The sequence below is a fragment of the Hypanus sabinus genome, chromosome 6, assembly GCF_030144855.1.
Source record: "Hypanus sabinus isolate sHypSab1 chromosome 6, sHypSab1.hap1, whole genome shotgun sequence".
In the NCBI taxonomy this organism is placed as follows: Eukaryota; Metazoa; Chordata; class Chondrichthyes; order Myliobatiformes; family Dasyatidae; genus Hypanus; species Hypanus sabinus.
The window spans coordinates 5,424,717-5,449,198 of NC_082711.1; the positions used below are offsets into that span (position 1 = coordinate 5,424,717).

At 52.0% G+C, this 24,482-nt stretch overlaps 1 protein-coding gene across 1 annotated transcript; it reads left to right on the top strand.

The window, feature by feature from the left end:
- Positions 1-226: 226 nt before the first annotated feature.
- LOC132395264 (transmembrane protein 276-like) lies at positions 227-22,316 on the top strand. The gene is made up of 3 exons (XM_059971598.1): positions 227-375; positions 9,457-9,676; positions 21,674-22,316. Exons 2-3 carry the CDS (start codon positions 9,584-9,586, stop codon positions 22,169-22,171), a joined length of 591 nt encoding a protein of 196 aa, XP_059827581.1. The 5' UTR covers positions 227-375; positions 9,457-9,583; the 3' UTR covers positions 22,172-22,316.
- The last annotated feature ends 2,166 nt before the right edge of the window (positions 22,317-24,482 follow it).

Below are 24,482 nucleotides of genomic sequence, written 5' to 3' on the forward strand. Positions count from 1 at the left end.
CATCGGGCCGAGATGAACCACCCACCCTTCGGGCCGAGATGAACCACCCACCCTTCGGGCCGAGACTCACTGTACAGAATCCCGGTACCTCCGTTCCCGTTCTCTTCGGTCCTCCCGGGGCGGCACTTCGGTCCTCCCGCCGAGCGGTGCCGCTGTGGCCGCCCGGCTCCCGGGGATAGTCCGGCACGGAGGAGGCGGGCGGTCTCCATGGATACGGGGCGGCCCCGCCCCTTGAACCCTGTCCTGGGGTCAGGGAAGTTAATCCCGGAAGTGAAGGCGTGGGGAGTCCAGGGAGAGGCGAGATATTCTGGAGCTGATTTCCCAGGCGGGAAGGAAGGCTGAAGAATCATCCTGCAGAGGTTTTAAAAAGCTGAGGTTAGCGTTCATCTATGCAGAGCTCTGGGCCTGGACGCCGGGGTTTAGAAGAACGGGTGAAGAGCATCTCATAGATAGAGTGGACGTGGAGAGGGTGTTTCCTGTAGTGGGGCTGCAGAACAAAGATGAAGGGGAGTCTCTGTTCAGAGGGAGTTGGATATGTGGAACAAGCAGCTAGAGGAAATGGTAGAGACAGATACAATTACGATGCAGAAAAGACAGCTGGAGAAATACATGCGTATGATTTCAAATTAATTTCTTGTCATAATCGCCAAAGGGCAATGAAATTCCTCCCGCACATAAACTCACAGAGTAAACAGGACAACTTCAAAATTTGATGCCTCAAAAAGGCAGCATCCATCATTAAGGACCCGGTCACCCAGTATATGCCCTCTCCTCATTGCTACCATCAGGAAGGTGGTACAGGAGCCTGAAGACACACAGTTAATTATTCAGGAACCGCTTTGTCCCCTCTGCCACCAGATTTCCGAATAGACACTGAACCCGTAACCGCCACCTCACTGTGTTCTTCTGTTCTCACTGTTTTTCTCTCTTCCTGCACTGATTAATCGATTTATTTATGTACACGCAATTCCTCACTTTTTATGCACTCCTTATTTAAATTTTGAGAGATACTAATGTATAGATTTGTGTTATATTCCAGTTGAGGAAGACATTGATGGACATATCGGAAGGGGAGTGGGAAGTGGAATTAAAATGGGTGGCCACTGGGAGTTCCCGCAGTGTAGTTGCTCCTATGTTCTGTCTGTCAGAGAAGTGGGATCTCCCAGTGGCCACCCATTTTAATTTACTTCTCACTCCCCTTCCGATATGTCCATCAACGTCCTCCTCTACTTTTGTGATGAGGCCACGTACAGGTTGGAGGAGCAAATTGTTATATTCTTTCTGGGTAGCCTACAACCTGAAGGCGTGATCAACAGTTCCTCGTATTTCCTGTAAAGGCCCCTCCATCACCATTCCCCATCCCCTTTTCCCTCTCTCACCTCAGCTCCTTGCCTGCCCATCACCTCCTCCCCATTTTTCTCTTTTCCATGGCCTCCTATCAGATTCCCCTTCTCCAGCCCTGTATCTCTTAAATTAATCAACTTCCCAGCTCTTTATTTCACCCCTCCCCCTCTGGGTTTCACCTATCATCTTGTGTTTCTCACTCCCTTTCCCACCTTTTAAATCTACCCATCTTTTTTTACCAGTCCTGCTGAAGGGTCTCGGCCCGAAATGTCAATGGCCTGCTGAGTTCCTCCAGCACTTTGTGTGTGTTGATGAGTACTGACAATGCCCTGAGACACCTGTCTTGTAAAGATATGGCCCACAAGAAAGCAATAACAAACTACATCTAAAGGAAAATTTGCCCAGACGATCGTGATGATAGAAAGGCCATGATTGCCCACGTCATGCGATATGGCACACGATGATGATGATATGAACATAATATAAAAAGAAATTACAGTTGTGTGGCAAAAACGGCAATGTGCATGGAGCATTTCAGTTACTGCGCGGCTGAGAGGGGAGAGGGAGCTGTGACTGGCCAGGGTGGCAGGCACACTGAGGAGGGACTGGACGGAAGGAAGTGATGAGCGAGTGACAGTCTGAACCAGACACCTCTCTCACATCCCTTACCAATCGGCTGACCATGATCTCACACTCTTAACTCTATCACTTGAGAATTTCTTTGTGCACGATGTCAGTTTGAACCACTCCTCTTTGTCCCATTCTGCTGTTCTGTGCTGGTTGCGATATTCAGTGATTACTGCAGGGCTACACTGTTACAGTGCCAGCGATCAGTGATCAGTTCACACCACCGTCTGTGAGGACTTTGTATGTCCCCCGTAGGTTTCGATGGGGTGCTTTGATCTCCTTCCACCTTCAAAAGAAGGATGGGTAGGGGTTAATAAGGTATAGATATGAGCCATTGGGGGTCAGTGAGTTCAGGGGATGGTCTGTTAGTATCAATGAGTTCGGGGGATGGCTGTGTTTGGGTCAATGAGTTGTGGAGATGCTGTGTTTGGGTCAGTGAGTTGTGGAGATGCTGTGTTTGGGTCAGTGAGTTGTGGAGATGCTGTGTTTGGGTCAGTGAGTTGTGGAGATGCTGTGTTTGGGTCAGTGAGTTGTGGAGATGCTGTGTTTGGGTCAGTGAGTCGTGGAGATGCTGTGTTTGGGTCAGTGAGTTGTGGAGATGCTGTGTTTGGGTCAGTGAGTTGTGGAGATGCTGTGTTTGGGTCAATGAGTTGTGGAGATGCTGTGTTTGGGTCAGTGAGTTGTGGAGATGCTGTGTTAGGGTCAGTGAGTTGTGGAGATGCTGTGTTTGGGTCAGTGAGTTGTGGAGATGCTGTGTTTGGGTCAGTGAGTTGTGGAGATGCTGTGTTTAGGTTAGTGAGTTGTGGAGATGGTCTGTTAGGGTCAGCGAATTGTGGAGATGCTGTGTTTGGGTCAGTGAGTTGTGGAGGTGCTGTGTTTGGGTCAGTGAGTTGTGGAGATGCTGTGTTTGGGTCAGTGAGTTGTGGAGATGCTGTGTTTGGGTCAGTGAGTTGTGGAGATGCTGTGTTTGGGTCAGTGAGTTGTGGAGATGCTGTGTTTAGGTCAGTGAGTCGTGGAGATGCTGTGTTTGGGTCAGTGAGTCGTGGAGATGCTGTGTTTGGGTCAGTGAGTCGTGGAGATGCTGTGTTTGGGTCAGTGAGTCGTGGAGATGCTGTGTTTGGGTCAGTGAGTCGTGGAGATGCTGTGTTTGGGTCAGTGAGTCGTGGAGATGCTGTGTTTGGGTCAGTGAGTCGTGGAGATGCTGTGTTTGGGTCAGTGAGTCGTGGAGATGCTGTGTTTGGGTCAGTGAGTCGTGGAGATGCTGTGTTTGGGTCAGTGAGTCGTGGAGATGCTGTGTTTCGGTCAGTGAGTCGTGGAGATGCTGTGTTTGGGTCAGTGAGTCGTGGAGATGCTGTGTTTGGGTCAGTGAGTCGTGGAGATGCTGTGTTTGGGTCAGTGAGTCGTGGAGATGCTGTGTTTGGGTCAGTGAGTCGTGGAGATGCTGTGTTTGGGTCAGTGAGTCGTGGAGATGCTGTGTTTGGGTCAGTGAGTCGTGGAGATGCTGTGTTTGGGTCAGTGAGTCGTGGAGATGCTGTGTTTGGGTCAGTGAGTCGTGGAGATGCTGTGTTTGGGTCAGTGAGTCGTGGAGATGCTGTGTTTGGGTCAGTGAGTCGTGGAGATGCTGTGTTTGGGTCAGTGAGTTGTGGAGATGCTGTGTTTGGGTCAGTGAGTTGTGGAGATGCTGTGTTTGGGTCAGTGAGTTGTGGAGATGCTGTGTTTGGGTCAGTGAATTGTGGAGATGCTGTGTTTGGGTCAGTGAGTTGTGGAGATGCTGTGTTTGGGTCAGTGAGTTGTGGAGATGCTGTGTTTGGGTCAGTGAGTTGTGGAGATGCTGTGTTTGGGTCAGTGAGTTGTGGAGATGCTGTGTTTGGGTCAGTGAGTTGTGGAGATGCTGTGTTTGGGTCAGTGAGTTGTGGAGATGCTGTGTTTGGGTCAGTGAGTTGTGGAGATGCTGTGTTAGTGTCAGTGAGTTGTGGAGATGCTGTGTTTAGGTCAGTGAGTTGTGGAGATGCTGTGTTTAGGTCAGTGAGTTGTGGAGATGCTGTGTTTAGGTCAGTGATTTGTGGAGATGCTGTTTTTAGGTCAGTGAGTTGTGGAGATGCTGTGTTTAGGTCAGTGAGTTGTGGAGATGCTGTGTTTAGGTCAGTGAGTTGTGGAGATGCTGTGTTTGGGTCAGTGAGTTGTGGAGATGCTGTGTTTAGGTCAGTGAGTTGTGGAGATGCTGTGTTTAGGTCAGTGAGTTGTGGAGATGCTGTGTTTGGGTCAGTGAGTTGTGGAGATGCTGTGTTTAGGTCAGTGAGTTGTGGAGATGCTGTATTTGGGTCAGTGAGTTGTGGAGATGCTGTGTTTAGGTCAGTGAGTTGTGGAGATGCTGTGTTTAGGTCAGTGAGTTGTGGAGATGCTGTGTTTAGGTCAGTGAGTTGTGGAGATGCTGTGTTTAGGTCAGTGAGTTGTGGAGATGCTGTGTTTAGGTCAGTGAGTTGTGGAGATGCTGTGTTTGGGTCAGTGAGTTGTGGAGATGGTCTGTTAGTGTCAGTGAGTTGTGGAGATGCTGTGTTTGGCTCAGTGAGTTGAGGAGATGCTGTGTTTGGGTCAGTGAATTGTGGAGATGCTGTGTTTGGGTCAGTGAGTTGTGGAGATGCTGTGTTAGGGTCAGTGAATTGTGGAGATGCTGTGTTTGGGTCAGTGAGTTGTGGAGATGCTGTGTTTGGGTCAGTGAGTTGTGGAGATGCTGTGTTTGGGTCAGTGAGTTGTGGAGATGCTGTGTTTGGGTCAGTGAGTTGTGGAGATGCTGTGTTTGGGTCAGTGAGTTGTGGAGATGCTGTGTTTAGGTCAGTGAGTTGTGGAGATGCTGTGTTTAGGTCAGTGAGTTGTGGAGATGCTGTTTTTAGGTCAGTGAGTTGTGGAGATGCTGTGTTTAGGTCAGTGAGTTGTGGAGATGCTGTGTTTAGGTCAGTGAGTTGTGGAGATGCTGTGTTTGGGTCAGTGAGTTGTGGAGATGCTGTGTTTAGGTCAGTGAGTTGTGGAGATGCTGTGTTTAGGTCAGTGAGTTGTGGAGATGCTGTGTTTGGGTCAGTGAGTTGTGGAGATGCTGTGTTTAGGTCAGTGAGTTGTGGAGATGCTGTATTTGGGTCAGTGAGTTGTGGAGATGCTGTGTTTAGGTCAGTGAGTTGTGGAGATGCTGTGTTTAGGTCAGTGAGTTGTGGAGATGCTGTGTTTAGGTCAGTGAGTTGTGGAGATGCTGTGTTTAGGTCAGTGAGTTGTGGAGATGCTGTGTTTAGGTCAGTGAGTTGTGGAGATGCTGTGTTTGGGCCAGTGAGTTGAGGAGATGCTGTGTTTGGGTCAGTGAATTGTGGAGATGCTGTGTTTGGGTCAGTGAGTTGTGGAGATGCTGTGTTAGGGTCAGTGAATTGTGGAGATGCTGTGTTTGGGTCAGTGAGTTGTGGAGATGCTGTGTTTGGGTCAGTGAGTTGTGGAGATGCTGTGTTTGGGTCAGTGAGTTCGGGGGATGGTCTGTTTGGGTCAGTGAGTTGTGGAGATGCTGTGTTTAGGTCAGTGAGTTGTGGAGATGCTGTGTTTGGGTCAGTGAGTCGTGGAGATGCTGTGTTAGTGTCAGTGAGTTGTGGAGATGCTGTGTTTAGGTCAGTGAGTTGTGGAGATGCTGTGTTTGGGTCAGTGAGTTGTGGAGATGCTGTGTTTGGGTCAGTGAGTTGTGGAGATGCTGTGTTTGGGTCAGTGAGTTGTGGAGATAGTCTGTTAGGGTCAGTGAGTTGTGGAGATGCTGTGTTTGGGTCAGTGAGTTGTGGAGATGGTCTGTTAGGGTCAGTGAGTTGTGGAGATGCTGTGTTTGGGTCAGTGAGTTGTGGAGTTCGTCTGTTAGGGTCAGTGAGTTGTGGAGATGCTGTGTTTGGGTCAGTGAGTTGTGAAGATGCTGTGTTTGGGTCAGGGAGTTGTGGAGATGCTGTGTTAGGGTCAGTGAGTTGTGAAGATGCTGTGTTTAGGTCAGTGAGTTGTGGAAATGCTGTGTTTGGGTCAGTGAGTTGTGGAGATGCTGTGTTTGGGTCAGTGAGTCGTGGAGATGCTGTGTTTGGGTCAGTGAGTCGTGGAGATGCTGTGTTTGCGTCAGTGAGTTGTGGAGATGCTGTGTTAGTGTCAGTGAGTTGTGGAGATGCTGTGTTTAGGTCAGTGAGTTGTGGAGATGCTGTGTTTGGGCCAGTGAGTTGTGGAGATGCTGTGTTTGGGTCAGTGAGTTGTGGAGATGCTGTGTTTGGGCCAGTGAGTTGTGGAGATGCTGTGTTTGGGTCAGTGAGTTGTGGAGGTCGTCTGTTAGGGTCAGTGAGTTGTGGAGATGCTGTGTTTGTGTCAGTGAGTTGTGGAGATAGTCTGTTAGGGTCAGTGAGTTGTGGAGATGCTGTGTTTAGGTCAGTGAGTTGTGGAGATGCTGTGTTTGGGTCAGTGAGTTGTGGAGATGGTCTGTTAGGGTCAGTGAGTTGTGGGGATGCTGTGTTTGGGTCAGTGAGTTGTGGAGATAGTCTGTTAGGGTCAGTGAGTTGTGGAGATGCTGTGTTTAGGTCAGTGAGTTGTTGAGATGGTCTGTTTGGGTCAGTGAGTTGTGGAGGTCGTCTGTTAGGGTCAGTGAGTTGTGGAGATGCTGTGTTTGGGTCAGTGAGTCGTGGAGATGCTGTGTTTAGGTCAGTGAGTTGTGGAGATGCTGTGTTTGGGTCAGTGAGTTGTGGAGATGCTGTGTTAGTGTCAGTGAGTTGTGGAGATGCTGTGTTTAGGTCAGTGAGTTGTGGAGATGCTGTGTTTTGGTCAGTGAGTTGTGGAGATGCTGTGTTTGGGTCAGTGAGTTGTGGATATGCTGTGTTTGGGTCAGTGAGTTGTGGAGATAGTCTGTTAGGGTCAGTGAGTTGTGGAGATGCTGTGTTTGGGTCAGTGAGTTGTGGAGATGGTCTGTTAGGGTCAGTGAGTTGTGGAGATGCTGTGTTTGGGTCAGTGAGTTGTGGAGGTCGTCTGTTAGGGTCAGTGAGTTGTGGAGATGCTGTGTTTGGGTCAGTGAGTTGTGGAGATGCTGTGTTTAGGTCAGTGAGTTGTGGAGATGCTGTGTTTAGGTCAGTGAGTTGTGGAGATGCTGTGTTAGGGTCAGTGAGTTGTGGAGATGCTGTGTTTGGGTCAGTGAGTTGTGGAGATGCTGTGTTTAGGTCAGTGAGTTGTGGAGATGCTGTGTTTGGGTCAGTGAGTTGTGGAGATGCTGTGTTTAGGTCAGTGAGTTGTGGAGATGCTGTGTTAGGGTCAGTGAGTTGTGGAGATGCTGTGTTTGGGTCAGTGAGTTGTGGAGATGCTGTGTTTGGGTCAGTGAATTGTGGAGATGCTGTGTTTGGGTCAGTGAGTTGTGGAGATGCTGTGTTTGGGTCAGTGAGTTGTGGAGATGCTGTGTTAGGGTCAGTGAGTTGTGGAGATGCTGTGTTTGGGTCAGTGAGTTGTGGAGATGGTCTGTTAGGGTCAGTGTGTTGTGGAGATGCTGTGTTTGGGTCAGTGAGTTGTGGAGATGCTGTGTTAGGGTCAGTGAGTTGTGGAGATGCTGTGTTTGGGTCAGTGAGTTGTGAAGATGCTGTGTTTGGGTCAGTGAGTTGTGGAGATGCTGTGTTAGGGTCAGTGAGTTGTGGAGATGCTGTGTTTAGGTCAGTGAGTCGTGGAGATGCTGTGTTTGGGTCAGTGAGTTGTGGAGATGCTGTGTTTGGGTCAGTGAGTCGTGGAGATGCTGTGTTTGGGTCAGTGAGTCGTGGAGATGCTGTGTTTGGGTCAGTGAGTCGTGGAGATGCTGTGTTTAGGTCAGTGAGTTGTGGAGATGCTGTGTTTGGGCCAGTGAGTTGTGGAGATGCTGTGTTTGGGTCAGTGAGTTGTGGAGATGCTGTGTTTGGGTCAGTGAGTTGTGAAGATGCTGTGTTTGGGTCAGTGAGTTGTGGAGATGCTGTGTTAGGGTCAGTGAGTTGTGGAGATGCTGTGTTTAGGTCAGTGAGTCGTGGAGATGCTGTGTTTGGGTCAGTGAGTCGTGGAGATGCTGTGTTTGGGTCAGTGAGTCGTGGAGATGCTGTGTTTGGGTCAGTGAGTCGTGGAGATGCTGTGTTTGGGTCAGTGAGTCGTGGAGATGCTGTGTTAGTGTCAGTGAGATGTGGAGATGCTGTGTTAGGGTCAGTGAGTTGTGGAGATGCTGTGTTTGGGCCAGTGAGTTGTGGAGATGCTGTGTTTGGGTCAGTGAGTTGTGGAGATGCTGTGTTAGGGTCAGTGAGTTGTGGAGATGCTGTGTTTGGGTCAGTGAGTTGTGGAGATGCTGTGTTTGGGTCAGTGAGTTGTGGAGATGCTGTGTTTGGGTCAGTGAGTTGTGGAGATGCTGTGTTTGGGTCAGTGAGTCGTGGAGATGCTGTGTTTGGGTCAGTGAGTTGTGGAGATGCTGTGTTAGTGTCAGTGAGTTGTGGAGATGCTGTGTTTAGGTCAGTGAGTTGTGGAGATGCTGTGTTTGGGCCAGTGAGTTGTGGAGATGCTGTGTTTGGGCCAGTGAGTTGTGGAGATGCTGTGTTTGGGCCAGTGAGTTGTGGAGATGCTGTGTTTGGGTCAGTGAGTTGTGGAGATGCTGTGTTAGTGTCAGTGAGTTGTGGAGATGGTCTGTTTGGGTTTGTATGCTGTGTTCGTGCTCGAAGCACAGTGACACTCGGAGTGAGACAACACGTCACCTGTGAATGGGTCAGAGTCATCTATTGTATCCAATGATCCCGTTGTGGCCTCCTCTAAATTGTTGAGACATTTCATAACTTGGGGTCTGCTTCATTGTTCACCTGAACTCCATCTGTGGAAAGTGGAATTTCCTGATGGCCAATCATTTTAATTCCTATCCCCATTCCCATTTTGACTCATCCATCAATAGACTGTCCTTCTGCCATTGTGAGTCCACTCTCAGGTTGGAGAAACAACACCTTGTATTCTATCTAGGTAGCCTCTAACCTGCTGGGAGGAACATCGATTTCCCCTTCTGATCAACTTCATTTCCGTCTCCCCTTTCCCTCTTCTTCTATTCTCCGCTGTGGCCTCGTCACCTGCCTATCACCTGCTCTGATGCCGCTCCTCCTTCACTTTCATCCCGTGGTCCACTCTCCTATCCTATCAGATTCCCCCTTTACCTTTTTGCACCTATCACCTCCCAGCTTCTTATTTCACCTTCCCCTGTTCCACCCGGTTAGCTTCACCTATCACCTTGCAGCTTCTTTTCATTCCCCTCCCCCCACCCTTCTCATTCTGGCATCTTCCACCTTCCTTGCCGGGCCTGAAGAAGGGTCTCAGCCAAAAACGTTGACTGTTTATTCTTTTCGTTAGATAACGCCTCGCCTCCGGAGTTCCTCTAGCATCTAGTATCTGCGAGTTAACCAGGTGGGCTTTATCATGATCTGGTTGTTCGCTGGACACCTCTTGAGACTGTCCTTTTATTTGCAGAGTGGCTGGTGATTGGAGAAGCTGTTCTTGCACTCCTGCACTGGGATGCTTCAGTCATTTGTGTACCAAGGCCCTCTGGCCTCCAGATTGGTGTTAGCTTTATAACTGGTCAGAGGTGGGATCCCGGATGCTGTTGCCCCAGGAGACGGACTGGGCCTTAGCGACCACCAACGTCTTGCTCTTCATCGTGTCCGTGGTGGCATTTCAGCATGCTCGTAAGGTGAGTCCATGAGTTATCGCCGATCAACGGGGTTCTGAAAACTTGCGCTGGTTCCTCTCTCGTACTTTATTTACTTGTCCTACACGGAGAAGAACCTGGCCTCCATCACCAAACTGTTTTGAGATTCGAACAAAGAAATTACATTTTTACTCAGCATTGTCGATGGATACCAATACTGACCAATTGGTCAGCTTGTGTGGTTCAAAGTACATATCCAATCACAGAATGAGATTCATCTCCAGCCACAAAGCAAAGAAACCCAACAGGACCCTTTCAATGAAAAGAAGACCATCGAACACCCCTTGTACAGAGAGACAAACAAATGGTGCAAACGATAAAAGTAAGCAAATAGCATTCAGAAGTGAAAACCTGGAGTACCGAATTCTGCTACGTCGACCTTTAAGGCTGCCGTAGGAATTCACAGCAGTGTCCATCCCACTTAGCGAACCTTGCGAATATCCATGAATCCACACACCCAGGGGCTGCTTTCATCATTGCCTCGGACTTTAAGTATCGCTGACCAGAGCTTATCCGAAGTTCTGGCAACACATCGAGGAAGCATACTCAACAGCTGCTACTCTCCCTTCCGCAACACCTACAAAGCACTCCTTTGCCCTCCGTTTGGAAAGCCTGACCATTCCTCCATCTTGCTCCTACCCACCTACAGGCAGAAAATGCAACAGGAAGCAGCCACAGTGAAAACTATCCACTGCTGGTCCAACCAATCAGACTCATTGTTACAAAACTACTTTGATAGCGCCGCCTGGGAGGTATTTTGAGCGGAGAACATCTCTGAATACAGGGAGGTGGTCAGAAACTTCATTTGGAAGTGTCGCTCAGAAGACCAAGGTAACATGCCTGAACGACTGGCAGCCTGTCGCACTCACCTGAATTATGAGCAAGTGCTTTGAGAGGCTGGTTAAAGACGGCATCTGCAGCTTGCTACCACCCACACTGGACCCCCTACAATTCGCCTACCGACAGAACTGGTCTACCGATGACGCCACAGCCACAGCACGACACACCGTCCTCTCTCACCTGGAGAAGAGGGATGCATACATTAGAATGCTGTTCCTGGACTACAGTTCAGCATTCAACACCATAATCCCCTCCAGACTGGAGAGGAAGCTCCGAGACCTCGGACTTCACCCCACCTTGTGCAGCTGGATCCTGGACTTCCTATCGAGTTGCCAACAGGTGGTAAGGATGGGCTCCCTCACCTCTGCCCCCTGACCCTCAACACAGGTGCTCTCAGGGTTGTGTCCTGAGTCCCCTTCTCTACTCCCTTTACACCTACGACTGTACTGCCACACACAGCTCCAATCTGTCGATCAAATTCACAGATGACACGACTTTGATTGGCCTTATTTCTAGTGGGGATGAGACAGCCTACAGAGGGGAGGTTGACACCCTGACACAGTGGTGCCAGGATAGTAACCTCTCCCTCATGTCCAAACAACAAAAGAGCTGATTGTGGATCACAGGAGGAAAGGAGACAGGCTCAACCTGATCAGCATCAATGGCTCTGCAGTTGAGAGGGTGAGTAGTTTCAAGTTCCTGGGTATACACATCACTGATGATCCCTCCAGACTGTATACACCGGCTTTGTGGCAAAAAAAGTACAACAGCGTCTCTTCCACCTCAGGCGACTGAAGAAGTTCGGGTTGAGCCCCCATATCCTCTACAGGGGCACCACTGGGAGCATCCTGACTGGCAGTATCACCCCCCGGTATGGGAACTGCACCATCCTTGATCGCTGGGCACGGCAGAGAGTGGTATGGACAGCCCAGCGCATCTGTGGCTGTGAACTTCCCTCCATTGAGGACATTTACAGCAGCAGGCACAGAAAGAAGGCCTGGAAGGTCATCAGGGACACCAGTCATCCCAACCGAAACTTTCTGCTGCTTCCGTCTGGCAGACGGTATTTCAGCATTAAAACCAGGACCAACAGGCTACTGGACAGCTTCTCTCTACAAGCCATTAGACTTCCAAATTCACACGTCTGTGCATTGTGACGGAGTCATAACAGAAAGATTTTTACTTCATCATGCTGTGAGGTGGATGTATGATTTAAATTAATTCTAAATTTTAAGTTGCAGAGAGTCTCAGGCACACGTACATAGCGAGGGTGCCTAAGCCTTTTGCACAGTACTGTATTTGTCAATGTGGAGCGGAGAGTGAGTTTGTCAATCTGGCAGGAACAAAGGATGTTGGGAATGGCGAGAATTGAACACCACAGGAGAGGACAGGGACAGAGGAGGGGGGTTGGTTAGCACCAGGCAAGGTCATTTGATTCCAAATAATTGGTTTATTGATCATTACAGAATGTCTCTGTGCCATTTCCTGCTCCCTACCCTCTCCCTTCCCATTTCCCAACCATGATTCCCCTCTCCCTGCTCCCCTTCCCACTCTCAGTCCACAATAGAGACCCATATCAGAATCGGGTTTATCATCACTCACCTGTCATGAAATTTTGTTTTTTTGTGGCAACAGTACACGGCCATACGTAAAATTATCGTGTTGTGCAAAAGTCTTAGGCACACCAGTTACAATGCCTATAAAAAGTATTCACCACTCCCCCACGGAAGTTTTCATGTTTTATTGTTTTACAACTTTGAATCACTGGTTTTTTTGACACTGATCAACAGAAAAAAAATCTTTCATGTCAAAGTGAAAACAGATTTCTACAAAGTGATCTAAATTAATTACAAATATAAAACCACAAAATAATTGATTGCACAAGTATTCACCACCTTTAATATGACACCCCAAATCATCACTGGAGCAGCCAAATGGTTTTAGAAGTCTCATAATTAGTTAAATGGAGATCACTGTGTGCAGTAAAGGTGTTTCAATTGATTGTAGGAAAAATACTGCTATATTTGGAGAGTCCAATTGCTGGTGAGTCTGTATCCCGGGAAAAACTACACCATGAAGACAAAAGAACACTCCAAGCAACTCCACGAAAAGGTTATTGAAAAGCACAAGTCAGGAGATGGATACAAGAATATTTCCAACTCACTGAATATCCCTTGGAGTGCAGTTAGGTCCGTCATCAAGAAATGAAAAGAATATGGCACAGCTGTAAATCTGCCGAGAGCAGGCCGTCCTCAGAAACAGAGTGACCGTGCAAGAAGGGGACCAGTGAGGGAGACACCAAGAGACCTATGACAACTCTGGAGGAGTTACAAGCTTCAGCGGCTGAGATGCGAGAGACTGTGCATACAACAACTAGCCCGGGTGCTTCACCAGTCACAGCTTTATGGGAGAGTGGCAAAGAGAAAGCCACTGCTGAAAAAAACTGGGGAGTAGGTACAGAGGAGATGTCAGGGGTAAGTTTTTTTACGCAGAGAGTGGTGAGTGTGTGGAATGGGCTGCCAGCAATGGTGGTGGAGGTTTGTATTGTGCTGTAGGTTTTCTATGTTAGTGTCCTGGAATGGCCAAGCTAGAGTCCAAACCTCAATCCAATTGAGAATTTGTGGCTAGGTTTGAAAAGGGCTATTCACTCATGCAGTCTGACAGAGCTTGAGCAGTTTTGTAAAGAAGAATGAGGAAAACTTGCAGTGTCCAGATGTGCAAAGCTGATAGAGACCTATCCACACAGACTCAAGGCTGTAATTGCTGCCAAAGGTGCAGCTACTAAATACTGACTTAAAGGGAGTGAATACTTAGAAAGATAGAAAACCTACAGCACAATACAGGTCCTTCGTCCCACAAAGTTGTGCCGAACATGTCCCTACCTCAGAAATTACTAGGCTTACCCATAGCCCTCTATTTTACTAAGCTTCATGTACCTATCCAAAAGTCTCTTAAAAGACCTTATCGTATCCACCTCCACCACCATTGCTAGCAGCCCATTCCACACAATCACCACTCTCTGAGTAAAACAAACTTACCCCTGACATCTCTGTACCTACTCCCCAGCACCTTAGACCTGTGTCCTCTTGTGGCAACCATTTCAGCCCTGGGAAAAAGCCTCTGACTATCCACACGGTCAATGCCTCTCATCATCTTGTACACCTCTATCAGGTCACCTCTCATCCTCTGTCGTTCCAAGGACAAAAGGCCGAGTTCACTCAACCCTTTCTCATAAACATGCTCCCCAATCCAGGCAACATCCTTGTAAATCTCCTCTGCACCCTTTTCTATGGTTTCCACATCCTTCCTATAGTGAGCCAAACAGAACTGAACACAGGTCTCTATTGGGGTCTGACCAGGGTCTTATATAGCTCCAACATTACCTCTCGGCTCCTAAATTCAATTCCATGATTGATGAATGCTAATACACCATATGCCTTCTTAACCACAGAGTCAACCTGCACAGCTGCTTTGAGCATCCTATAGACTCAGAATCTCTCCGATCCTTCACACTGCCAAGTGTTTTACCATTAATACTATATTCTGTCATCATATTTGACCTACCAAAATGAACCACCTCACACTTATAAATATAAAACCACAAAATAATTGATTGCATTCCATCTGCCATTTCTCAGCCCAGTTTTGCATCCTATCAATGTCCCACTGTAACCTCTGACAACCCTCCACACTATCCACAACACCCCCAGCCTTTGTGTCATCAGGAAACTTACTAACCCATCCCTCCACTTCCTCATCCAGGTCATTTATAAAAATCACAAAGAGTAAGGGTCCCAGAACAGATCCCTGAGGCACACCACTGGTCACCGACCTCCATGCAGGATATGACCCGTCTAAAACCACTCTTTGCCTTCAGTGGGTAAGCCAGTTCTGGATCCACAAAGCAATGTCCCCTTGGATCTCATGTCTCCTTACTTCCTTAATAAGCCTTGCATGGGGTACTTTATCAAATGCCTTGCTAAAATCCATATACACTACATCTACTGCTCTTCCTTCATCAATGTGTTTAGTCACATCCTCAAAAAATTCAATCAGGCACATAAGGCACGACCTGCCTTTGACAAAGCCATGCTGACTATTCCTAATCATATTATACCTCTCTAAATGTTCATAAATTCAACTCTCAGGATCTTCTCCATCAACATACCAACCACTGAAGTAAGACTCACTGGTCTATAATTTCCTGAGCTATCTCTACTCCCTTTCTTGAATAAGGGAACAACATCCGCAAACCTCCGGAACCTCTCCCGTCCCCATTGATGATGCAAAGATCATTGCCAGAGGCTCAGCAATCTCCTCCCTCACCTCCCACGGTAGCCTGGGGTACATCCCATCTGGTCCCAGCGATTTACCCAACTTGATGCTTTCCAAAATCTCCAGCACATCCTCTTCCTTAATATCTACATGCTCAAGGCTTTCAGTCTGCTGTAAGACATTTGTGCAATCAATTACTTTGTGTTTTATATTTGTAATTAATTTAGATCACTTTGTACAGATCTGTTCTCACTTTAACGTGAAAGAGTCTTTCTGTTGATCAGTGTCAAAGAAAGCCAAATTAAATCCCCTGTGATTCAATGTTGTAAAACACTGGGAAGTGAATACTTTGCATGGGCACTGTGTATATATGTGCCTACGACTTTGCAGAATACTGTACAATCCTTGAAATTAAGTCCACTGATGTCCCTGTGGGACAGGGTGTCAGTGTGGGTGGGGGGTGAGAGAATAAGGGGTCGATACCACACGCTCCCTCACTCTCTGATGTCCCTGTGGGTGGGTGGGGAGTGTACGGGCTCGATACCACACACTTCCTCACTCGCTGATGTCAGTGTGGGTGGGGGGTGAGAGAATAAGGGGTCGATACCACACGCTCCCTCACTCTCCGAGGTCCCTGTGGGTGGGTGGGGAGTGTACGGGGTCGATACCACACACTCCCTCACTCTCCGATGTCCCTGTGGGTGGGTGGGGAGTGTACGGGCTCGATACCACACACTCCCTCGCTCTCTGATGTCCCTGTGGGTGGGGGGGAGTGTACGGGGTCGATACCACACACTCCCTCACTCTCTGATGTCCCTGTGGGTGGGTGGGGAGTGTACGGGCTCGATACCACACACTCCCTCACTCTCTGATGTCCCTGTGGGTGGGGGGGGAGTGTACGGGCTCGATACCACACACTCCCTCACTCTCTGATGTTCCTGTGGGTGGGGAGTGTACGGGGTCGATACCACACGCTCCCTCACTCTCCGATGTCCCTGTGGGTGGGTGGGGAGTGTACGGGGTCGATACCACACACTCCCTCACTCTCTGATGTCCCTGTGGGTGGGGAGTGTACGGGGTCGATACCACACACTCCCTCACTCTCTGATGTCCCTGTGGGTGGGGGGGAGTGTACGGGCTCGATATCACACACTCCCTCACTCTCCGAGGTCCCTGTGGGTGGGTGGGGAGTGTACGGGCTCGATACCACACACTCCCTCACTCTCTGATGTCCCTGTGGGTGGGGAGTGTACGGGGTCGATACCACACACTCCCTCACTCTCCGATGTCCCTGTGGGTGGGGGGGGAGTGTACGGGTTCGATACCACACACTCCCTCACTCTCTGATGTCCCTGTGGGTGGGGGGGGAGTGTACGGGCTCGATACCACACACTCCCTCACTCTCCGATGTCCCTGTGGGTGGGTGGGGAGTGTACGGGTTCGATACCACACACTCCCTCACTCTCTGATGTCCCTGTGGGTGGGGAGTGTACGGGGTCGATACCACACGCTCCCTCACTCTCCGAGGTCCCTGTGGGTGGGTGGGGAGTGTACGGGCTCGATACCACACACTCCCTCACTCTCCATGTCCCTGTGGGTTGGGGGGAGTGTACGGGGTCGATACCACACACTCCCTCACTCTCCGATGTCCCTGTGGGTGGGTGGGGAGTGTACGGGCTCGATACCACACACTCCCTCACTCTCCGATGTCCCTGTGGGTGGGGGGGAGTGTACGGGGTCGATACCACACACTCCCTCACTCTCCGAGGTCCCTGTGGGTGGAGGGGAGTGTACGGGCTCGATACCACACACTCCATCACTCTCCGAGGTCCCTGTGGGTGGGGAGTGTACGGGGTCGATACCACACACTCCCTCACTCTCTGATGTCCCTGTGGGTGGGGGGGAGTGTACGGGCTCGATACCACACACTCCCTCACTCTCTGATGTCCCTGTGGGTGGGGGGTGAGAGAATAAGGGGTCGATACCACACGCTCCCTCACTCTCTGATGTCCCTGTGGGTGGGGGGGAGTGTACGGGCTCGATTCCACACACTCCCTCACTCTCCGATGTCCCTGTGGGTGGGGGGGAGTGTACGGGCTCGATACCACACACTCCCTCACTCTCTGATGTCCCTGCGGGTGGGGGGGGAGTGTACGGGCTCGATATCACATGCTCCCTCACAGTGGGTGGGGAGTGTACGGGGTCGATACCACACACTCCCTCACTCTCCGATGTCCCTGTGGGTGGGGGGGAGTGTACGGGCTCGATACCACACACTCCCTCACTCTCTGATGTCCCTGTGGGTGGGGAGTGTACGGGGTCGATACCACACGCTCCCTCACTCTCCGAGGTCCCTGTGGGTGGGGGGGGAGTGTACGGGCTCGATACCACACACTCCCTCACTCTCCGATGTCCCTGTGGGTGGGGGGGAGTGTACGGGCTCGATACCACACACTCCCTCACTCTCCGATGTCCCTGTGGGTGGGGGGGAGTGTACGGGCTCGATACCACACACTCCCTCACTCTCCGATGTCCCTGTGGGTGGGGGGGAGTGTACGGGCTCGATACCACACACTCCCTCACTCTCCGATGTCCCTGTGGGTGGGGGGGGGAGTGTACGGGCTCGATACCACACACTCCCTCACTCTCCAAGGTCCCTGTGGGTGGGGGGGAGTGTACGGGGTCGATACCACACACTCCCTCACTCTCCGATGTCCCTGTGGGTGGGGGGGAGTGTACGGGCTCGATACCACACACTCCCTCACTCTCTGATGTCCCTGTGGGTGGGTGGGGAGTGTACGGGCTCGATACCACACACTCCCTCACTCTCTGATGTCCCTGTGGGTGGGGGGGAGTGTACGGGCTCGATACCACACACTCCCTCACTCCGATGTCCCTGTGGGTGGGGGGGAGTGTACGGGCTCGATACCACACACTCCCTCACTCTCCGATGTCCCTGTGGGTTGGGGGGAGTGTACGGGGTCGATACCACACACTCCCTCACTCTCTGATGTCCCTGTGGGTGGGGGGGAGTGTACGGGGTCGATACCACACACTCCCTCACTCTCTGATGTCCCTGTGGGTGGGGAGTGTACGGGGTCGATACCACACACTCCCTCACTCTCCGATGTCCCTGTGGGTGGGGGGGAGTGTACGGGCTCGATTCCACACACTCCCTCACTCTCTGATGTCCCTGTGGGTGGGGGGGGAGTGTACGGGCTCGATACCACACACTCCCTCACTCTCCGATGTCCCTGTGGGTGGGTGGGGAGTGTACGGGTTCGATACCACACACTCCCTCACTCTCTGATGTCCCTGTGGGTGGGGAGTGTACGGGGTCGATACCACACGCTCCCTCACTCTCCGAGGTCCCTGTGGGTGGGTGGGGAGTGTACGGGCTCGATACCACACACTCCCTCACTCTCCGATGTCCCTGTGGGTTGGGGGGAGTGTACGGGGTCGATACCACACACTCCCTCACTCTCCGATGTCCCTGTGGGTGGGTGGGGAGTGTACGGGCTCGATACCACACACTCCCTCACTCTCCGATGTCCCTGTGGGTGGGGGGGAGTGTACGGGGTCGATACCACACACTCCCTCACTCTCCGAGGTCCCTGTGGGTGGGGGGGAGTGTACGGGCTCGATACCACACACTCCATCACTCTCCGAGGTCCCTGTGGGTGGGGAGTGTACGGGGTCGATACCACACACTCCCTCACTCTCTGATGTCCCTGTGGGTGGGGGGGAGTGTACGGGCTCGATACCACACACTCCCTCACTCTCTGATGTCCCTGTGGGTGGGGGGTGAGAGAATAAGGGGTCGATACCACACGCTCCCTCACTCTCTGATGTCCCTGTGGGTGGGGGGGAGTGTACGGGCTCGATTCCACACACTCCCTCACTCTCCGATGTCCCTGTGGGTGGGGGGGAGTGTACGGGCTCGATACCACACACTCCCTCACTCTCTGATGTCCCTGCGGGTGGGGGGGGAGTGTACGGGCTCGATATCACATGCTCCCTCACAGTGGGTGGGGAGTGTACGGGGTCGATACCACACACTCCCTCACTCTCCGATGTCCCTGTGGGTGGGGGGGAGTGTACGGGCTCGATACCACACACTCCCTCACTCTCTGATGTCCCTGTGGGTGGGGAGTGTACGGGGTCGATACCACACGCTCCCTCACTCTCCGAGGTCCCTGTGGGTGGGGGGGGAGTGTACGGGCTCGATACCACACACTCCCTCACTCTCCGATGTCCCTGTGGGTGGGGGGGAGTGTACGGGCTCGATACCACACACTCCCTCACTCTCCGATGTCCCTGTGGGTGGGGGGGAGTGTACGGGCTCGATACCACACACTCCCTCACTCTCCGATGTCCCTGTGGGTGGGGGGGAGTGTACGGGCTCGATACCACACACTCCCTCACTCTCCGATGTCCCTGTGGGTGGGGGGGGGAGTGTACGGGCTCGATACCACACACTCCCTCACTCTCCGAGGTCCCTGTGGGTGGGGGGGAGTGTACGGGGTCGATACCACACACTCCCTCACTCTCCGATGTCCCTGTGGGTGGGGGGGAGTGTACGGGCTCGATACCACACACTCCCTCACTCTCTGATGTCCCTGTGGGTGGGTGGGGAGTGTACGGGCTCGATACCACACACTCCCTCACTCTCTGATGTCCCTGTGGGTGGGGGGGAGTGTACGGGCTCGATACCACACACTCCCTCACTCCGATGTCCCTGTGGGTGGGGGGGAGTGTACGGGCTCGATACCACACACTCCCTCACTCTCCGATGTCCCTGTGGGTTGGGGGGAGTGTACGGGGTCGATACCACACACTCCCTCACTCTCTGATGTCCCTGTGGGTGGGGGGGAGTGTACGGGGTCGATACCACACACTCCCTCACTCTCTGATGTCCCTGTGGGTGGGGAGTGTACGGGGTCGATACCACACACTCCCTCACTCTCCGATGTCCCTGTGGGTGGGGGGGAGTGTACGGGCTCGATTCCACACACTCCCTCACTCTCTGATGTCCCTGTGGGTGGGGAGTGTACGGGCTCGATACCACACACTCCCTCACTCTCCGAGGTCCCTGTGGGTGGGGAGTGTACGGGCTCGATACCACACACTCCCTCACTCTCCGAGGTCCCTGTGGGTGGGGAGTGTACGGGTTCGATATCACATGCTCCCTCACAGTGGGTGGGGAGTGTACGGGGTCGATACCACACACTCCCTCACTCTCCGATGTCCCTGTGGGTGGGGGGGAGTGTACGGGGTCGATACCACACACTCCCTCACTCTCCGATGTCCCTGTGGGTTGGGGGGAGTGTACGGGCTCGATACCACACACTCCCTCACTCTCCGATGTCCCTGTGGGTGGGGGGGGAGTGTACGGGCTCGATACCACACACTCCCTTACTCTCCGATGTCCCTGTGGGTGGGGGGGAGTGTACGGGCTCGATACCACACACTCCCTCACTCTCCGATGTCCCTGTGGGTGGGGGGGAGTGTACGGGCTCGATACCACACACTCCCTCACTCTCCGAGGTCCCTGTGGGTGGGGGGGGAGTGTACGGGGTCGATACCACACACTCCCTCACTCTCCGATGTCCCTGTGGGTGGGGGGGAGTGTACGGGCTCGATACCACACACTCCCTCACTCTCCGATGTCCCTGTGGGTGGGAGGGAGTGTACGGGCTCGATACCACACACTCCCTCACTCTCCGATGTCCCTGTGGGTGGGGGGGGGAGTGTACGGGCTCGATACCACACACTCCCTCACTCTCCGATGTCCCTGTGGGTGGGGGGGGGAGTGTACGGGCTCGATACCACACACTCCCTCACTCTCCGATGTCCCTGTGGGTGGGGGGGAGTGTACGGGCTCGATTCCACACACTCCCTCACTCTCTGATGTCCCTGTGGGTGGGGAGTGTACGGGCTCGATACCACACACTCCCTCACTCTCCGAGGTCCCTGTGGGTGGGGAGTGTACGGGCTCGATACCACACACTCCCTCACTCTCCGAGGTCCCTGTGGGTGGGGAGTGTACGGGTTCGATATCACATGCTCCCTCACAGTGGGTGGGGAGTGTACGGGGTCGATACCACACACTCCCTCACTCTCCGATGTCCCTGTGGGTGGGGGGGAGTGTACGGGGTCGATACCACACACTCCCTCACTCTCCGATGTCCCTGTGGGTTGGGGGGAGTGTACGGGCTCGATACCACACACTCCCTCACTCTCCGATGTCCCTGTGGGTGGGGGGGGAGTGTACGGGCTCGATACCACACACTCCCTTACTCTCCGATGTCCCTGTGGGTGGGGGGGAGTGTACGGGCTCGATACCACACACTCCCTCACTCTCCGATGTCCCTGTGGGTGGGGGGGAGTGTACGGGCTCGATACCACACACTCCCTCACTCTCCGATGTCCCTGTGGGTGGGGGGGAGTGTACGGGCTCGATACCACACACTCCCTCACTCTCCGATGTCCCTGTGGGTGGGAGGGAGTGTACGGGCTCGATACCACACACTCCCTCACTCTCCGATGTCCCTGTGGGTGGGGGGGGGAGTGTACGGGCTCGATACCACACACTCCCTCACTCTCCGATGTCCCTGTGGGTGGGGGGGGGAGTGTACGGGCTCGATACCACACACTCCCTCACTCTCCGATGTCCCTGTGGGTGGGGGGGAGTGTACGGGCTCGATACCACACACTCCCTCACTCTCCGATGTCCCTGTGGGTGGGGGGGAGTGTACGGGCTCGATACCACACACTCCCTCACTCTCCGATGTCCCTGTGGGTGGGGGGGGAGTGTACGGGCTCGATATCCTGCATTCTCTAACTCCTCCCGTTTCTCCGCAGGTGAACGTGGGTTCAGCAGCTGCCTTTCTCCTGCAGGCATGTGCGGCGGCGCTGGGCGCGGTCTGCCACTGCAGTGGGGACCTGGCGCCCCTCCTGCGCCGGAGCCAGCGGGAGGCAGCCTGGGCCTCCGCTGTCCTTGGTCCAGCTGTATTCGCCTTCGCCTTCCACTGGTCCAACCGCGACCGGCTAGCTGCCAACTCGGTGCTGACCGGCGCTCTCCTGGCCGCCGCCTGTTCGGACCCGCTGGCTGGAGGCGGGCAGTGTCCAGCGGTCCGAGCGGCCATGGCTGCTGCTCTGCTCTCCGTCCTCACCGTCAGCCTCTTCACCGTCAACGGCTGGGGGGTCGCCGGCAGTCTGCTCGGCCTGCTGGCGGGCGAGCTGCCTCCCGCCGGGCTGCTGGGCCTCAGGAGCCCCTGTGGGCAGAACCTGCTGCTGGTGGCCAGCACTGTGGCTCTGCAGCGGGCACTGGGGGCACAGGACAGCGCTGAGCTGGTGTGACCTGCTCGTCACTCGGGTGCATGTTTGGGTGGTTTCAGTCGTGATGCTGTCATGTCTCCAGGAGTCCCAACGTTCGGAGTACACTTCCGGCCTCCCCCCGCAGGAGTTTGCACGTTGCCGGCTCCATATTGCATTTCTAAATAAATTAATTAATCAAAGCAAATCAGCGTCGCGTCTTCTGGAGTGGGCAGAAGGCATAGCAGAATGAGGCCATTCGCCCCATCGAGTCTGCCCCAACATTCCATCACGGCTGATCCCGGATCCCGCCCAACCCCAAACACCTGCCTTCCCGCCATATCCTTTGATGCCCTGACCGATCAGGAAACTATCATCTTCCACCTTAAGTATACCCACGGACTCGGCCTCCACCGCAGTCTGTGGCAGAACATTCCACGGATTCACTACTCTCTGGCTAAAAAAATTCCTCCTTACCTCTGTTGTAAAGGGCCCCCCCCCCCCCCCAAACTTTGAGGCTGTGTCCTCTAGTTCTGGATACCCTCATCACAGGACACATCCCCTGCACATCCACCCTGTCTAGTCCTTTCAACATTCCATAGGTTTCAATGAGATCCCCCGCATCCTTCTAAATTCCAGTGAGTACAGGCTCAAAGCTGCCAACACTCCTGATACGTTAACCCCTTCACTCCCGGAATCTTTCTTGTGAACCTCCTTTGGACTCTCTCCAATGACAACACATCCGTTCTGAGATATTGGGCCCAAAACTGCTGACAATACTTCAAGTGCAGCCTGCCTGGTGTCTTATAAAGGCTCAGCATTATCTCCTTGCTTTTATATTCTACTCCCTTTGAAATAAATGCCAACATTGCATTTGCCTTCTTTACCACTGACTCAACCTGTAAATTAACCTTCTGGGTGTCTTGCACGAGGACTCCTAAGTCCCTCTGCACCTCTGATGTCTGAATTTTCTCCCCATTTAGATAAAAGTCCGCACTATTGTTCCTTTTACTAAAATGCATTGTCATGCATTTCCCAACACTGTATTCCATCTGCCACTTTTTTTGCCCATTCTTCCAATTTGTCTAAGTCCTGCTTCAATTGCATTGCTTCCTCAGCACTGCCTACCCCTCCACCTATCTTCATATCATCCGCAAACTTTGCCTCAAAGCCATCAATTCCGTTATCCAAATCATTGACAAACAATGTGAAAAGTAGTGGTCCCAATACTGGCCCCTGAGGAACATGTGAGGCACCCTATCAAGTAAATGACATCCACTGCCTCTCCTTCGTCCATCCCTGCTTGTGACTTACTCGAAGAACTCTTAACAGGCAAGATTTCCCTTTACAGAAACTATGCTGACTTTGACTATTTTATCATTAGTCTCCAAGTACCTCAAAACCTCATCTTTAATAATCGTCTCCAACACTTCCCCAGCCTCTGAGGTTAGACTAACTAGCCTATAATTTCCTTTCTTTTACCTTCCTCCCTTCTGAAAGAGCGGAGTGACATTTGCAATCTTCCAGTCCTCTGGGACCATGCCAGAATCACATGATTCTTGAAAGATCATGACCAATGGATCCGTTATCTCTTCAGCAACCTCTCTCAGGACTCTGGGATGTCGTCCATCTGGCCCAGGTGACTTATCCACCTTAAGACCTTTGAGTTTGCCTGGCACTTTTTCCTTTGTAAAAGCAATGTCACTCACTCCTGCTCCCTGACAGTCACGGGCCTCTGGCACACTGCGAGTGTCTTCCGCAGTGAAGACTGATGCAAAGTACCCATTAAGTTCATCTGCCATTTCTTTGTCCCCCATTACTACCTCACCAGTGTAATTTCCCAGTGGTCCAATATCAACTCTCACCTCCCTTTTATATCATTGGCTAGTCTGACATATGCATCTCTGTTCTGTCGTCATCCCCACCAGTATCCTCTGTTACGTATTCAGGCAACAATAAATATATGAGTTCGGCAAGGGTTTTTTATAACAAACAACACGTTTATTAAACACAGAAAACAAACCCACCAAAAGTAAACAAACACTAACGTAACCAGAAACAATTGCTGTGCGGCAGCTCAAACAGTTCTTAAAGCGATATTGCAAAAACAGTTCTTTAAAGTGGTATTGCCAAAAGTTCGATATGCTCACAGTCCATTTAAAAGGAGAGACTTTATAAGACGATTTAAATTCTCTTTCATGTCGCTTTGCTTCGATCCCTGACGTCGAAATTTTCCCACGAAGAATTCACGAAACGGAACGGCTTAAAGTCTCTGACCTTTCCTTCCTCACTATCCTCAATCCTTTCTGGTAATCCCAGGGATTAACGCGAGAATAGTCAACGAAATCCTTCCAAA

Coding starts and splice junctions, on each gene's coding strand:
- LOC132395264 (XM_059971598.1), top strand. CDS start 9,584: ATGCTGTTGCCCCAGGAGACGGACTGGGCCTTAGCGACCACCAACGTC. Junction 9,677..21,673: donor CATTTCAGCATGCTCGTAAG/GTGAGTCCATGA, acceptor GTTTCTCCGCAG/GTGAACGTGGGTTCAGCAGC.